The following is an 18,445-nucleotide window of genomic DNA, read 5'->3' as shown; positions in this document are numbered from 1 at the left end:
AGCAGATAAAATTGATCTAGGCCAAAGGGAGGTGTTTCTAAAACTCAGTCGGAACCAAGTATGTTTGCATTGGGATCATACAGATGACAAAGGGCGTTCAGTGGATGGGTTGCATGCTAGGGCTAAATTTCTGATATGTGCACCTGTAAAGGCAAAGGAAGGTTTATCCTTTTTTTTTAGAGATTGTTCTTTTATGACTGGGGGTACAAGTTCCAAAAAAGCTGAATGCCGTCAGCCACTCCTTTTGGGTCTGAATGCAATCACAGGCCTTTCAGTAAACTACAGAAATGTAAACTATTGAAGACACGTTTTCTAAGGGCCCCCGTGCCCCAAGGGGTCGCCACCCCACAACATCACCTGTGGAATTGGGTATTTTATACCTACATAGCTGTATCAGCAGCATTCCCATCACTTTCCCGGTCCCAATTAAACGGTCCATATGTGTAATCACAGATTTCTATGCCAACATTTTTCAAATTCCCTTTTTGAATTTAGGTCCGATCACATGTACTTTGATGTTTCTGCTTCTATATTTTTATTTTGTACGACATTTCAAGCCATCTTGTGTTCAAAGCTTTTTCTAAAAGCTATAAAATTTGATTTGAAATATTTGCTATGTTTTTATTATTTTAATAAAGTACATATTTTTTGAGTCAATTGTCACGGTCCGTTTTATAAAGTGTGAGTGCTGCAAGTTGTGCTTACATTCTGCATTGTTTCTTCGTTGATTTAAATATGGACAAATCGTGGTACAAACTCGCTTATCAACATTTCTACACAAATAGGAAAGTCCTGGCTAGCGCGCTGGCCTCAACCCACTCCGAATGTGCTGCACCATCCCACAACTAGGCAACCCTAGACGAACGGGCTGTACCATCTTACAAATGGTCCACCCCAGCAGAACCATCCCACTACTAGACAACCCAACCCAAACGGGCTGTTCCATCCCACAACTTGGCAACACCACCTGAATACTGCGTGTCAACTAGCAAGCTCACTGCATACATCTGTACCAACTGGATCCCCCAAGAGAAAGAATAGGCTGCACCATACATCAAATGCATCTCTGCCAACCTGGCGAGCCTGCCACTCCGACTGCATTTAGCTCAACCAACTGGGAAACGATCACTGAATGCGGCTCTAGGCAGTGTACAGCCCTAAGTAAATGCAGCTGCCATAACGCACACGCATGCATTGAATACAGCTCTCCCAATGTATACATCCAAACTGAACATATCTCTTCGAACTGGGCAACCTCAACTCCACCCGCTGGTAAACACACACCGAGTGCAGCTCCACCAGCTGATAAACACTTGCTGAATTTGCCCCGCCAGCAAGGAACCGATCAGTGAATGACGTGTTGCCGCAGGCATCTATCTCCTAGAATGCAGCGTCACACAAAGCCAAACTGGCACATTAGTCCTGTATAATCATGTAAATATAGAACCCTCTGAACACACTCTTAGGGTGAAATAGTTTGATCACTTGTGCTTGTTTAGGTCGAGCCTAGAACAGCGCATGCGCTGCTACTCGACTTTTAGTTAGGGGCTTTTCAAAGTGCTACCCACAAACTTTTCCTGGCCTAAAGCTTGCCTGCAGGGGCACGTGAACGCGCGCAGCCGCCAGCTGCCTTTCTTATCTCATTAACCCGAGGCGCCATCTGGTGCGTGATTACTTTCACTTTTGCCGCTCGCGTGTTTGCCGTCGCTCGCACCCCTGCTTTCACTTTTGCCGTCTTGTCATTTTATGAAGGTCCCCCGCATGAACGTCACTGCTGAATGAAATCCAAGCTTTTGCGCCCTGTCTCCAGCCGGGTCCAATTTACCATTTGCCTGCAGGCATTTACAATTAAGCACCCGCAGCTGCACGTTGCCGATAAGCTGAATCCAATTTATTTCAGATCCGGCTCCAAGCGCATGCTTCTCAGTTTCAGAGCAATACCATAGAGGTAAGATGTGGCCATCCTTTACTGCACATGAATACTTTGCATTTTCCAATCCAGTCCGTGCTTTCTGCTCAATTACTTTCTCTTTCCCAATCTACTGAAATATCTTTCAACATTCATGTGTTTTAAAAGCACCGTTAATAATTTAATTCCCTTATGCAGTCCGCGCTTTGTGCATAATTCACTTTCTCATTTCCGATTGCACCGACGCGTTTTACGCTTGGATGCATTGAAATATCTTTCTACACTTGCCGTCTTTTAAAAAAAGCACCATGAAGATTAGCGATTAGAGTGTCTGTGTTAGGACCGAGAGGGCATAACCTTCTCTTTCGTGAACCTAGAGCGTGAAAGATTTAGTGTAATCTGGGGTACCTAATACTGGTGCAGAACAAAGGGCTTCACGTAACTGTTGGAAGGCGCTCTTGCATTCAGCAGTCCTTGGGAGGGGCATCGGGTGTCTTTGGTCAAAAGCGCTAACAAAGGTTTAACAATGTTTGAAAAACAGGGAATCCACTGCCTACAAAAAGAGGTAAGGCCAACCAATGCACAAACATCCTTTTGAGTGCTGGGTACAAGAGTATCTAGAATGGTACGAATGCGATCTGGTGTGAGCACACATCCCTCCTTGGACAGGAGGTGACCTAAATAGGTAACCTGCTGTCTACAATATTGCAATTCGTTGCTGAGGAGTGTCAGCAGCTAACAAAATATCTTCCACATACTGAATGAGACCCACCCCTTTTGTTACAGGAAAGGAAGTCTCTTCAAAGCCTGACTGTAAATACTGGGACTTTCTGTATAGCCATGTGGAGCTATACAGAACCGGAATGATCTCTTTTTTTAGTGTAAATGCAAAAAGCTAACAACTGTCTGAGTGAATAGGTATTGAAAAAAACGCATTCTTCAAATCAATAACCAAAAATGTAGTGGCAGTGGGAGGGACCATAGTGAGGAGAGAAAGGTAGAGAAGTCATAAATTATTTTTCTAGTTATCTAAATCCAGATGAACACCACTTTAAATGCATAGGAAGCATAAAACAGCCTCAGAAGCACCTGGACTTCTAGTAGGCTCTCCACAGTATTTAATCAGTGAGAACTGCAGATGGTCCGGGTAAATCACAGCAATTACAATAAAATCATAGGCTGCAGGGGCACCTGTGTGCCTGTTAATCATAATAGGTTAAAACCCCCCACCACACAGGAGCATCTATTATTATTATGTAGTAATTTCTGCTACCACCAGGAGCCTCTGAGGTTTTTCCCGGCGTACCAGTGCTGTTAGCAAGCAAAATGCCACCCATGGTATGTGCCATCAAATGAGATGGGGAAGCACAAATGGTGGATGAGGGCGGGGAGACAGTCTTTGGCTCTTCTGCATGCAGTGTAGTGCAAGGCTGTTGCCCATGCGCAAGCAGTGTGGCTGCTGCCCCCAAACGCAGCCTTCCTTAGAAAAATGGTCCGCTAGGATGTGGTGCGGCTACACCCCTCACCCCATAGTACCTTGATCGCCATCTCTGTGTGTGGCATCGGACGTGCTGCTCTGTCCTGCTCTGTTCCTCCGTAAAAGCGGTAACTCCCAGAAAGGGGGGAGGGGGTTGGGGAAGGGCAATTGCGGCTCCTTCCTCAGCCCACAGGTGCAGTGATTTCAGGTGCTCTGTGCCACACTGAGGAATCTTTGCTTGTTTAAAATGTGGTGTGCCATGAGCCCTATCGAATTTCCCTGCTCAGCCCTCAGGCACCAAGACGAATAAAAAATGTAGCATTCACCACGCGCTGAAAGGTAAAAACGCAAGGAGCCTCAGTCACTGCTCACCATGAACTGGACTGGAAGGTACAAGAAGCATAATCAACACTCCTTCGGAGCACACAGGGAGCAACAGGCATGTAGCAGGCCAGCACATATGTCCATTCGTGTGTAGCCTTCTCTCCAGCAGTCCAGCATACCAAAGCAAGTGCTCCAGGTGGCAGTTCCTCCTGGCAGCACAGAAATCCACTGGTGCAGTCTGGAGCCACCAGCGTCTGGTTACAAGTCCCACCCAGTGTCTAGAATCATGTGGTCAGAGCCCCTGTACTTATACTCAAAATGTCTTTGATCAAGAGGTCACTTCAAAGGAACCTTTTGAAGTGTACATCAAACCCCTTTCAACCCAAGCGGTGGCTCCAGACTTCAGTAGGGGGTAAACAAGCCCTTTCTGTGAGGGCAGGTCACACACCCTATACTAATATAAATGTCCCCCACCTCCCTCTCTCCCAGCCCAGGAAGACTATCAGTATGCAGATACCTTTCTTGTCACACCTAGCCCTTTCTGTGTTGTGGCGGTCTGGAAACTATGCACAAAGCTCAGCTGTCACTCAAACTTAGTTGTGGATTGGAGTTAGGCTGCAAGACACTAGACTGTTTATCACAGGAAAATGTCCACTTTCTAAAAGTGGCATTTCTAAAATAGTAATAAAAACTCCATCACTACCAGGAAGTATTATTTTTCATTTCCGTTCTAAACATGGCAGGACTACTCCTTTCAGATCAGGAATTACCTCTTAAACCCATGTAAGGGGATTCCCAATGTTAGCTTATGGAATGAGCAGGCCTTGCGGTAGTGAGAAATAAAATAGGCTGGTTGTCCCTACCAGGACATTACAAACAATAAAGGCACAAATTCTATCTTTAATCTACATAGCACAGCACCCTGCCCATAGAGCTACTACGCCTACCTTAAGGGCAGGCACATCGGATACGGAAGGAAAGACGCCAGTGGATCTAGACGGTGCGCGCTACTTGCATTAATTCCCCTGCGAGTCAGTGTTGCGGGTGATTTTGTCCCCGACATGGAGAGAACGTAGAATTGGACCGTATCTCCGGCTCTAGGAGACTCTACATTTTGGCCGCTGTGAGTGATACCGGTGTACATTAGACCAACTTGGTCTGTGTTTGATAATACATTTAACCCTGTCCTGAAGAAGCCAAAGAAGATCTGGCTGAAACGTGGTCACGTCGACACGCCAGTGGAGGAATCTCTGAATAGCTGCAATTTTTTGTTGTTGTCATTTTTGTGTGTTACACTTGAGCTTGGCAAATTTATAGCCATCCAGTGTTACATTTTGAAGATTTCCTCCTAGTGGTTCTCCTACAATCAGAGGGAGACACATGTTTGTAGGGTTATTTTTTGTATGTCTTAAATGTGTATTGTCACATTGTTGAATGCTGTTTTGTATAATAACTGGTCATTTTTTGCCTATGTTACGCTTTGAACAGGCAACCTTGTCCTGTGTATGTAAAAGATTGATTAGGTCTGATCAAATGAAGTTGGATTGAGAAGGCAATTAAATTACTCTTCTCAAGAAGTGTTAAGTATTGTTTCCTTTAATACCTATTTTTTAAAGGAGTTGATGACACACAATAAAGGCACACATTCTATCTTTAATCTACACAGCACCCTGCCCATAGGGCTGCCTACGCCTACCTTAAGGGTAAAAGTTACCTCAATGTACCAACCTTTGATCAAAGACTGATACATTTGCACCGAAGATTCTGGTCTCAAACGTAAAATGGAAAATCTATGCTGACAAGCGACGTCATGTGAAAGATATCACACGAGAAGAGATCGAGTACTAGTTAGAAAATCTAGAAGGTGAAAATCTTATGCTCCCTTCGAGGCTGAGCCCTTAACTGTTACAACCACCTAAGGACACATGGTGACTACCCAACGTCCTAGGAAATTCCTTACTAGAGATTCTTTTCACCTTCGACATATGGCTCATCACTCACCAATGTCAGCGTAGAGACTGGGCCCAGACAGACAGTTGGTGATCCTGCAACTGGTGTTATTTCCACCTCACCTACGCAGATCAGACTCTTAGACTGCTTGCTTCCGGTTTCTGATGATTCGATCATCACGTGTATTCCAGGTGCCACAAAGGCTCATTGAAGAGTTCTAACTGCATATGTATTTGTTAATATTTATTGGGAAAAGTTGTAACTTTTTAATTAACAAAAGGGGGAGATGTAGTGTTGTGTAAATATAGAATGATGGAAGTCTTTTGATTCCTGAGGAACTCAGTAGACCTGTGACGTAGGCGTTGAAGCGTAACTAAGTGAAAGCAGGTTTAGAACGTTGAGTTCGCGGATGAGTAAAGACATGTAGAACTACTCTTCATGTGGGGCCTAGTCATTTGCAAGTGCCGAGACTGGATAGGACAGTACACCCTTCATCCCTAAATTCTGGGATCTTGGAGTCCCTATTTAGCCTTCTTCCAGCACCAGTACTGTAAAAGAGTATTGGGAAGACCGAAATGTCCAAGATGGCAGAATAAATCTATTACCTACTCGCCTTTGATGGAGTGCGGTTTGCAAATCGCACCCTCCTGAAATTAAGTACTCCCATAATACAAAATTAATTGCATGAACTAACCAACCCTGAATACACACACGCACACGTGGTGCAAGATGCATTTGATAGACTAAAGCAGAATGGCATGAGCACGTATTAACTGTTTGAGCTTTGAAAAACTGTACTAGTGCATGTTTATGCTATGTTGTACATTGCACATTTTGCATGCTGTGCACGAAAACAGAAAAAACTGCTTTAAACTAATAGATTTTGCTAGTTAATAACTAATATAGGGTATTAGCATGGGGAGGTAAACATAATGGGCTTCATTTCATGAATTAATAATCTTTTGTGTTAGTTTACCTAGTACGCGATTGGGCCTGTACGAAAATGTCTGCTTGCCTGAGCCAGTATGTGGTTGTCGTGGCCTGAATGAGTCGGCGCATGCGCTGAATGTCTGCACGCTCATGAACGGCAGAGTGTTCCAGATGGCGTAATTCGTGTGAAGGCCACGCTGACCTGTGTTGTGTTATTTCCGTGCCAAGTTTGACAGCGACTCTGGGAACTGTCATCGCGACGTGCAATTGAATGTGAACCGCATGTCATAATTACATTTAATGCAAGAATGTTGCAAAGTGTATAATTATTGATGTTAAAAGTATATGCCTGTGTTCAGCATTAACGTTTCCTTTGTTAAAACCAGTATGGGATGGATTTGTGATGAGAACCTGATGAGGAGGCCCTAACATGACCCGTGTCAACCAATCACAGCCCGAGTTTCTGCTAAGAATGCACATTGTTAGATAGTGAGAGACTAATGAAGGTATAATTAAGGCCGAACCAGAGAAAAAGTTAGTTAGTTGATTGGGGAGGGAGAGAAAGAGACCCGTGCAGAGACACAGACTGAGACAGAAGGAAAGAAAAGCAGATTGAACGAGAAGTCATCGATCATCTATTGGGTTAGGTACCCGAACTTCGCAGGTATAGACTGGGTGGAGATTGCAACCGAGGAGCATTGGAGCAAAGAAAGATAGATTGGGAGATTATTGTTTTCTTATTAGTTACTGCAAGATTTTGCTGCTTCTGTCAAGGTTTGTCCTCTGAGCCGATCTCTGGGGACCCCTGCTCAGTCTCGGCCAAGGAAGTGGTTTTCCTTATTCTTTGGTGGGTATCACCCTCCTTTAATGCCTTAATTTCGCAATATAGTTTTGCAAAGTATTTTTGCTGTACCTTCTTTTTCCCATCCCTATGCATGCTTTGATGCTGAGGCAATGCTTCATTTTGATTACATTGCATGATAATTGATTGGTTCTCTCATGTGTGATCTTGTATGTTGCACTGAATTATGAGCATTTTTTGTTAATGAAAACAAATTATTAACTAGATAAAGGACTCTGTGGTTATTCAGTTAAAGTGTTCAACTGTTTAGTTAGTCATAGATTACCATCAACTGATCAACTAATGGTCCATCGACCAAAGGAAGACAGTTGAATTTAAGAATAATTAGTAATAAGTGAATTATGCTATTAATGTGAGGAATAGTTCTGTGCATAATTAAAACTGCAAAATAAAACCCCCTAAAAGCAGCTCTCGTTATCCGGGATCATTTATGGGAAATTAATGATGGGCCCGTTGTTTGGTAAGTGGTTTATGTGTAATGGGATTTTTGGTCCCTGGCTAAGAATTAGGGGTTGCGTGCCATCACCTTCATCAAAATTGATTTCTGCAACAGTTTCCCTAACATCGCAGCCACATCACTGAACACCTCTGCGACCTCCACTAGCTCCCAGTCGACAGACGAATAGCCTGCTAACTCCTCACCCAGGCATCAAGGCCATTCACAATTCTGGACCCACATACCTGAATTACAGCCTCACATTCCACGTACCCAACAGACAGCTCCGCCCATCTTTCCCTGGCTACTGTCCCACAAACCCGCAAGACCAGAACCGGAGGAATGTCCTTCTCCTACCTCTCCTCCAAGACCTGGAACACCCGGCCCATCCATCTCAGGAAATCCCCCTCGCTGACGCAATTCATGAAGGACCTCAAGACCTGCCTCTTCAGATTAACTCAGCACTTAGTCATAGCCACTGCTCTCCTTCCCCAGCGCCTTGAGACCCTCATGGGTGAGCAACAGCGCTTTACAAACCCTGATTGATTGAACATCATGTTTCCGTTGCGTGTCTCCTCTATTTACTCACTCCCACTTAGCATTACAATCTTTCAGAGCCCAAATAAATTGCCTCTCCTTATTACAGTTAAATCGACTGTGACAATAGCTGTTGGGGCCACAGAACCAGGTGGCTGGCAAACACATGAATTGCTCTCTCCTTTGGGAATGGCACTTGGGTAAGATGCTGGTAGTCCGCGTGAGTCCCTGTAGTGAACTCTGAAAGTCTGTAGGGTGTCGGGAATGCTAGGATGGTCCTTTTTGCATTTCTCTGTAGCCCAGAGGCAGCTTAGGTTGGGCTGTAACAGGTTAGTTTTAAGCTGCTTTTATAATCATTAATGGTTGTCAGTTTGTTTCATGCAGTAGTGGGCACAATGTTTCTTCCATTAACAGTGACTTTGCCCTCAAACAGTTAACTTTGTTCTTTTCTTGCAGCTCTGGACCAAAACATCACAGCAACTGTGGGCGAGTCTGTGCTCTTTCCTAAAATACCCTTTGTGGCTACTTCTGAGTGGGTGTTTCTTGGAGCGCAGAGAACAAACACAGCAGGGAAGGATTTAATGTATTATCACCATGACCCTCAAATCTTTAAGGCATATAAAGGACGTATACAACCTTGCAATGGAACGTTTCTATTAATGAACGTCAGTCATCAAGATGAAGGCTGGTACTGTCAGACGCGGGATCTTCAGTACATGTCCTACCACTATATCCGTGTTCTTGGTAAGTTTGAGTCCAGATGGTTTGGGATTTAGTGTCTTAAAGTGTGTATTACCAACAAAATACCAAACCATTTAGTTGCAAATATCCTGCTAGTAGCAGAACTCTTTGCAGTGTTATAACAGAATCTTCAAACGCCGAGGCTGAAATTGCGATCTATTTAATCTGAAAATGCTAGCAGACGCTCGCAATAGAATTATCTTTTTTCTCACGGGCTTTAACACTCCTTGGGGCTGCAAGAGAATACAGGCCAAGTCTTGGCTCACTTCAAAATATACACCTCCCGGAAAGGGTAATTTGAGTATTCTCCTCTCAAAAATGTGTGTAAAATTTACAATTTTCTGATGGAAAATAACTTTTTTTCAGAAAGCACAGGAGTTCCTTCAAAGTCTACCATATGTCCCAATATGGGCATCGTAATTTCAATTATTTTCTTGGTCCACGTCTGGCAATCTGTACATAAGCCCAGGTACACTGACCAGGGCTCAAAAAATCCAACAAATGTCACTAGACCTGCAGGTATAGTGACTTAAATAATCTACTCGACCTTATTATAATGCTCTTGACCCATAAACTGATTTGAAATTGGGTGATCCTGGGAAAATATTTTAAGGCACTGAGACGCCATTTCCTTCTTTATCAGATATGAGAGCACCTTCAAATAAGGGATGTTCAGCATGTGTGCTGTACAAAACAACTCTTTTGTATGATTTAATAGATCCAACTTTTGCTCCATGTAAAAAAATCTAGCCACATATAGGATACACAGGACCGCTGACTTGTCTCTTAGATCATAAACTACATTGTCATCAGGGCAGGAATGTTTCTCAAATCATGTTTTAAAACTTTAATAATATGTAACTAAAGCATAAAGTAGAAGCACACTATTGTTTGCAATCAACAGATTTTACATCAAAATGGTCACAACATTTCCCACTGACGTAGTTTTACATTTCCCACTAAATGGTTTTCGTAATAAAACTACATAGTGTACAATGTTTGGAGTTTCTGCATATATTTCTCATTTGCACATCACCAAGTAAAGTGTTCTGATTTTGTTTTGCTCCTTTTAAAATCTTTGTTTGCATCACGCTTGTGAATTTCCCCCCAAAAATTCTTTCAAAATTCAATTCTGATATATTTTGAAATACTTGTACTATTCATTTACAAGCTGTGTAAATGTTGTCAGAAAAAAAAACTGCCATTTTTGTTTCACAAATATTGTCTGATAGCTCACTTGACAAAAAGATGTAACTGTGAGAAGGGAAAAAAGTAAACGCAATTTTGCATTAACGGATCAGCAACAATTAGTAAAAAGACAAACCTACATTTGACCCTTGTCCTTGAACAGACTACAAATGTGTCAAGATAAAAAATAAGATTTAATGTCCTCATTATCTGTTCCTGAGGCTCAGCCGGGAACACGCGCGCCAATTAGTTTAAAACGCTTGCGAGCTGGAATTGTTTTTAATGTGTTTTGTGACAGTGTGATTGTACTGTTAACATTTTTACTTTGGGGGACAGTGTGTAACTAAAAGCTACTGCCTCAATCTCTTGGTGCGCTGACACTACAGCGAGTGTTTTGTAGCCCTACCTGACTCTGCACTCTGGTTTTCACGCTGCTTGCACCGCTGCCGCAATCTTGGGGGTAACTAAGATCAGCACGCTAGTCTTTAGCGCCCTCTGACCATAAAACACCTGGTTTCAAAGCGCCGCTTTCAGATCTGTTCCTGAGGCTCAGCCAGGAACACGCGCTCCAATTAGTTTAAAACGCTTGCGAGCTGGAATTGTTTTTAATGTGTTTTGTGACAGTGTGATTGGAAACTACTGTTAACATTTTTACTTTGGGGGACAGTGTGTAACTAAAAGCTATTGCCTCAATCTCTTGGTTCGCTGACACTACAGCGAGTGTTTTGTAGCCCTAACTGACTCTGCACTCTGGTTTTCACGCTGCTTGCAGCGCGGCCGCCATCTTGGGGGTAACTAAGGTAAGCACGCTAGTCTTTAGCGCCCTCTGACTCACCTCCTCCTCCCTATTTAATTTAAATGCCTCCGAGGACGTGCAGCGGACGAGTGCAGCGGGCGCGCCTAATGCGCGCCAAAGGTGCGCCAAAGGTAAGCCCGTCCGCGTCCCGGAGGCGACAAGGCCTGGCCATGCAGATGGATCTCTAGTCAGAACGCCAGGCATCTTGCATAGATATGATCCCGGCTTTTTAAAAAGCATAAGAGGAGATATGGCATGCGATTGTCTCGTGCTCCCTAATAACCCCAAGGATGTTTCACGCTGCGCGAGTTGCGGCTGGACTCTTCATAACATATCTGCTAGTAAGGACATCGCGTGCTCCGCTGACCCCTCTGATTTGGTGTCGATCATGGGAAACCATCAAAATAACTACTCCTGTATGCTACTCAATACACGGTCCCTGGGTAAACATGCCCTAGATCTTTTTAACCTACTAACCGAGTTTAAGCCTGCGTGCCTCTTTCTGACAGACCTGGCTCGGCGACTCTTCGAGCCCGGATATATCTAATGCTCTTCCTCTAAATTATTATATGGTGAGGAAAGACAGAGCTATAGGTAGGGGAGAGGGAGTCCGGATTGTGGTGGATAGGTGCTACTCCTGTTCAGTTGTCATTACTGAGGATATCCCTGGGGTGGAGTCACTTGGTTTTTGTCTGTCTTTTTCCCCTCCTCACTCGAGTGCTGGTTTATTGCTTTACAGACCACCTGGCCACTCTGGCTCCTTTTATGATGAACTTCATACCGCCATCTCCCCATTAATCATGAAATTGAAGCACTGTCTCTACTTTTAGGGGATTTCAACATCCATATGGATACTGCAGACGCAACTGATACCATGAAACTTCAGGACGTGACTAGTCCATTTGGTTTGACTCCTTATATTCTCTCAGCTACTCATAATAAAGGCCACATCCTTGATCAAATTATTTCTTCAATTCCCATTATTTCTTCCCCTCCCCTACCCCTGACTTGGTCTGATGATTTTTTATTGAATTTTGACATTCTGCGCATTTCTAAAGTGGCCAGTGTTGGCTCAGGCTCGCAGTCTACGGCGCAGTCTCGTTCATATCATTGTGTCACGACTGACATGCTGGAGCAATCTTTTGCTATGCACCCTTGCCAGCTCACTGGTGAGCTGGCTAGCGATTTAGTTATTTTTCAGTCATGGCTCACACAGCGTCTTGACGAGATAGCGCCTCTCTCTATCTGGTCTAAAAGAAATTTGCGTGCTTCGGCACCTTGGTTCACCCCTGCGCTCCACGAGAGCAGAAGGCTTCGTAAGAAAGCCGAAAGAGCGTGGCGCAAAAGCTACGATGTCCCATCAAAGGAGACATATAAGGAACCTATCAAAGGGTATCATAAGGCTATTGTCATAGAGAAAAAATCTCACTTCTCCAAAAGAATCGAATCTGCAGCTAATATTAGCAAAGAAATTTTCATAATAGTCAAGGAATTCACCTCCCCCGCTTCTTAAATTTCTAAATTTTCACCTACAGAGCTATGGATCAAACAACTGGCTAGTTTTTTTGCTAATAAGATCATAAGTATTCAGGCCTCTTTCGTGCCAACTGATTCTCTAAGAGACTTTGGCTCCAATCTCTCCGCGATTCATTCTCTCCCGGAGAGCCATACTCTCTCACTTTTTCCTCCTTTATCCCCACAAATGTCACTGGATCTATTATCTAAATTAAAGTCAGGTTCTCCGTTAGATCATTTCCCTGCAAAGTTCCTGGCCAAGATGGCACATATTATCAATCCCATCATCAATCCGGTCCTCAATGCCTCTCTTGAAACCGGCATTGTTCCCAGTCCATGGAAAATGGCTCACATCCTTCCGCTATTGAAAAAACCTAATTTGGACCCCCTTGTACACTCTAATTACAGACCAATTTCGCTACTCCCTGCCTTTGCTAAAATTGTGGAGAAACATGTCCACTCTACTCTCTCGAACTTCCTTGAAACCCGAGATATTCTCCATCACACTCAATCCGGGTTTCGCTCAAACCTAAGCACTGAGACTGGTCTACTGGAAGTCACTGAGTCTATAAAAGAGGTTCTGGACAGTGGAGGGAAGGCAATGTTGGTTCTACTCGATCTTTCTGCGGCCTTTGATACCGTCCCTCACAGCCGTCTTCTTTCAAGACTCCAGGAGATTGGTCTGAAAGGGACGGTATTCAACTGGTTTGAGTCTTTCTTATCTGGTCGTCAACAATCGATTTGAGCCCCCCCTTTCTCTGCTCCAGTTCCTCCGCTGGATGTGGGAGTCCCGCAGGGTTCGGTTTTGAGCCCTACTCTTTTTAATATTTATATGTCTCCCGTGGCTGATTTGGTGGAATCTCATGGAGCCCGGATTGCATCCTACGACGACGATACGCAGCTTCTTTTCACCTGTGATAAGAACACAGACTTCGCCGGTGATACCATCATGAGCTGCCTCGAGGCTGTTTTCTCATGGTTCCAACTGAACCAGCTAAGATGTAACTCTGTTAAGTCAGAGATTCTTTTTTTCGTCTGTTCCCCTGATACCAACTGGAAATCGTGGTGGCCTACCGATATGTACCCTCCATCATCTGCCACTTCTATGGCGAAAAATCTGGGCGTAAAAATTGATAATGGCCTGACCCTTAAACCCCAGATTCTTAGTGTAGTCGGCCAGTGTTTTGGCCTTCTACGAACCCTCAGAAAATGTCTTCCTTTTCTATCTCATGCCCACAGGAGGATTACGGTACAGGCTCTGATCGGTTCTAGGCTGGACTACGCCAACATACTTTATTTAGGCCTCCCTGAATATCTCCTTACACGCCTACAATCTGTACAGAATTCGGCAGCAAGGGCTATTTTTGGCCTTAGCCGTAGGGCTCACACCTGCTCTTCTTAATTCGCTTCACTGGCTGCCGGTGCGTAAACGCATTTATTTCAAGACTCTTATCACGGCCTTTAAATCTCTGCACGGCACTGGGGCTGTCTACTTAAGGAGAAGAGTGCAGTTCTATTTTCCTTCGAGATCTTTACAATCAGCCTCTCAAGCGCTGGCCATTGTTCCTGCAATCAAACATGCACGCATTGGAGGACGCTCCTACAGATTGCTGGCTCCTCAACTATGGAACAAACTGCCCCTTTCCCTCAGGAAACTAGACAACTTGCTTTCCTTTAGGAAGGGGCTTAAGACCTGGCTGTTTGGACAGTAGTTCGCCTGTGTTTTCCTCAGCCATGCCTCCACAGATCTGTATAGCGCCGGGACACTCTACCCGAGTAGCCGAGCGCTCTACAACACTCCCATTAACATAACATAACATTATTGCTCATTCACTTTCTGAATGAAGAGAAACATGTTCCTCCCAGCTTAAGTTTGCACGCCAGCACGGACGAGTAAGTGCTAGAAATACACTGCCTAATTTGTAAAAAATTAAGTGCCAGGGCCTTCGTCAGGAGATCACTGCAGCTTGCACCACATATTGCCCCTGCCACGACTGCCAATGACTGTACCAACTCAAATACTAACCATTAATCTCCTACAAGTGTGACAATTTACACTATTCAAAGGCTTGGGCAGCAGATATTAGTCATTTATAATATATGCTTGTTAGACTTGGCATGTTTCCCCTGAGTTTTTGCTTTCTGACCTCCCTGTTTTGTCTCTGTTTTTGCTGGCGTAAACGTTTCTGTGCACTTATTGTACTGCTGATCAGTGGTAAAGTGCAGGTGCTCCTTTGGTAAAGTGTGTTATGAATTGGTGTTTCCATGATTGAATGCTTGATTTACTTGTCAGTCCCCAGTAAAGGGCACTACGGGTGCCAGGGCTTGTGAATCAAATGCTACTCGTGGGCCTGCAGCACGGATTGTGCCACCCACGTACGTAGCCCAGAAAAATTAATCTCAGACCTGCCATCACAGAGTCTGCGCACAGTGCGGCTACCATGTTGTCTCGGCCGTGCCCACACTGGCCCCTCACGGAATCTTTTCGTACATGTCAGGCACCCCTCAGGTAGGCCTACGGTACCCCTGTGGGCAGGTTGCAGTGTATGTGAAAGGTGGGACATGCCGGGTGTGTGTGGCATGTCCCGATAGTGAATTACAGCCAATTTTGTTTTTCACTATTGCGAGGCTAGAATTGGACGTTTGTCTATAACATCTTATAAACCTAACTGGCCCAGGGAATTAGGTAGGAAAATGAAGTATAGTATGCCAGAACTCAGGATCTAAAGATGCATCATTTAGTGAAGGTGGTTTTTACCTTCTGCGTTTGAAAGTACCACTATTAGAAAGTAGGTATTTTCTTGCTCAGTCATCTAGAATGTGGATTGCCTGTCTGGATTTTGGACGACAGATGGCTAGGAAGCAGGATAGTGGCTCCAGATAGTCTAGGTAGGTCAGGAAAGGACTGAATAGACCTGGGCTTTGATGGAAGAAGGAGGAGATTTCCTTGCACCTCAAAGGGCCTGGTCTGCCTCTGCCGTCTCCACCTCCTGCCAGGAAATCACACCAGAGAAGGCAGAACTGGTTCTGGTTGGGCACAGACACCCTCTGCCTAAGAGATGAAAGGATTTTTGGATGCAAATACTGGGGCCCGACCCCTGAACTTTAGAGTTCATCTGGATCAAGAAGACTGCCATGAAGAAGAGCTGGAGAAGCTGCGAAAAGGGACAACTGCTTTGCTGGGCTGATCTGCTGGGGCTGCTTCTGTCTTGGGCTGTAAAAGGCCTGGATTGGACTTTCTGTGACCTAAATTGTGAGTCTCTCCAAGGGCTTGAGGTAGAGCTTGCCCCCTGTTCACAAAGTCTCAGGAACAGCAAAGCTCTTCTGCCGCAGCATTAGGGACTGTGAGTTTTGTGGTGTAACGGAGGCAAACCCTCTCAACTACGTCTGATTCCGCTGCCGAATCCGTGTCCTGAAGGCTCCGCAGAAGGCAACACCGCAATGCCGTACCGCAACCTTGGTATCACTGATGACACCTGTTGACGCCGCCACCGAGCCGCTGCTTGCACCGCGACCTGTTGGCACCGCATTCCGCACCGCCTCGCTTCACGCTGAAACTTCAGTACCGCAGAGATCACAGCCACAATGCTGCACCGCGACCCTGGTCTCACGACGACGCCTGTTGATGCTGCCACCGAGCCGCTGATCGCACCGTGACCTGTGGGTACCGCACTACGCACCGCCTTGCTTCACGAGAACGTCTTAGCCTCCCTGATGCTGCCGCTCCACGCCGAAATAAATGCTGCTGCTTGCACTGTGGTTCGAGGGCACCGCTCGTAAGCTACACGATGCACCGCCCTCATCCCTCATCCCGCACCGCAGCCTTGGCCTACCAACGCTGGTGCCATCGACTCTAGTTCGTCCGCCGAGGACAGCGCTTCAGCAAAGACTCCGCCGCTGCTTGCACTGTGACCTGCCAGCTCCGTGACGAGCGCAGCCTAAAACCCCGCACTGCGACCCTGGTCTCACTGACTACGCCACCTGACGTCGCCACCGAGCCGCTGCTCGTACCGCGACCTGGGGGCATCGCACGCCGCACCGCTACACTTCGCACCGCAGCACCTGACTCCTGCCAGCGCTCCTGATTCCTTCAGAGAGGAGCTCAACCTTCAACGTGAGTGACTTCAAGCGCCTCAACGGGCTGCATTTATCACAGGTACTGTTTGGGGGACTTCCCGTCACTGTAGCTGGCCCGCGACCCTGCAACCAGACAGAACTGTTGGATTTTTTGTTCACAACGCCATGATAGCCCCTGACGGAGCTATCGACATCAAGGAACTGTGTTTGAAACTTATTTTGATAACTGCAGATTTTTAAGTATAGTATTGTGGATTTTTATCGTATTTGGTCTTGTCTTAAAGTATATAAAAATATTGGCTATTTTTCTAAACTGGTGTGGTGTCCTTTTGTAGCGCGTACACTGTATTACTGTTGGTTATGTGCAAATGCTTTACACCCTGCCTCTAAGATCAGTCTGGCTGCTCGTGCCAAGCTACCAAGGGGGTGAGCAGTGGGTACTTGAGAAGTGTAACTCCCTTATCCTGACTAGAGTTGTGGTTTTTGCCTGGCTTTGCCCCTCGCCCTAGCCCACCAAAAATCCCATTCATAACATTGGTTGTCAGCGGTGAGGATAGAACTTGCGCTTGCCTTATAGTGATTGGTGTGCACTACTACCACTACTACCGTATCGCAGACTATTACGTACCACATACTAGCCCGTTTTGTTTTTGGTCGATTTTTCTTGTGATCTTGCCAGGTGCACATTCTACTTTGTCATGCCGGAATCAATAGCATCATCCGTTGCATTCATGGAAATTGCTTTTGAGGAGGATAGGTTGGAACTCTACACTGTTACAGAATTGAAATCCGTTTGCAAAAACCTAAAAGTCCAAGTCAGAGGCCTCACTTGGAAAGACTAACTACAAAAGGCTCTGAGGGCCTGGGTATCAGCCAGAGACACAAGTGGGCAATCTGGTGATCTTAGTGGAGAGGCGGGGGAGCCTAGTCCTAAGGTGGATGTGCTGTTGGGAGGGGGGAAACCTCCCAGCCCAGCAGCAGTGGCCTATCCCCAGAGGAGATGGAGGATAGACTGGAAGCAAGGAAGGTAGCCACAGAACTAGAAAAGATTAGATTAGCCTTGGAAGAAAAGAGAATGCATTTGGAATACGAAATCAGAATGAAGGAGCTGGGTCGAGAGAAAAGAACCAGCTCAGATGGAGGCAGCAACTAGTCAAAGCAGGCAGGCAGGCAGGCAGAATCGTGCACATCCCCAAGAATGTAGGCAAGGAGTTCAAGAAGGGGGACGACATACAGAGGTGGTTCCAGATGTACCAGGCCACAATCCAAATGAATGGGGTCCCTGAAGAGAATTGGGGAGCAGGATTGTGGCCTCTCTTCCCAGAAGAAGCGAGGGATACTTTAATAGCTTTAGGTAAGGGGTATCACCTCACCTATCACAACATGGAGACCCTCCTCACTAAGTATGGGCTTACTCCTGAAGAGTACAGGGACCAGTTTAGGTCCAGTAAGAAGTTTGATGCCAACACGTGGTTGGAATGTGCGGATGTGTTTTGTCGATCGTTGTATGGCTGGATAAAGGGCAGTAATGTGACAAATTATCAGGGGCTCTACAATTTGATTGCATGGGAGCACCTGTCCAGTCTATGTTTTGCAGATTTGCGCCAGCACCTAGTTGATAGTAAGCTGACTGACCCCAGGAAGCTTGCTATGGAGGCGGACTGCTGGGTGAGGACCAGGGTCCACAAGAAAGCGTTTGGGGG

General features: G+C 45.5%; 1 protein-coding gene across 1 annotated transcript in view; it reads left to right on the top strand.

Moving 5' to 3' along the window:
* The window catches only part of LOC147725616 (uncharacterized), a 124,077-nt gene that overhangs the window by 24,094 nt on the left and 81,538 nt on the right, over window positions 1-18,445 (top strand). The window contains exon 2 of the mRNA XM_086964308.1: window positions 8,882-9,169. Coding sequence (XP_086820434.1) covers window positions 8,882-9,169 — 288 coding nt within the window. The remainder of the gene's footprint in view (window positions 1-8,881; window positions 9,170-18,445) is intronic.

This window comes from Lissotriton vulgaris, chromosome 3_2 (assembly GCF_964263255.1).
Source record: "Lissotriton vulgaris chromosome 3_2, aLisVul1.2, whole genome shotgun sequence".
Taxonomy (NCBI): Eukaryota; Metazoa; Chordata; class Amphibia; order Caudata; family Salamandridae; genus Lissotriton; species Lissotriton vulgaris.
Note: the sequence above shows the minus strand (reverse complement) of the source record. Positions and strands in the feature narration are given on the sequence as shown.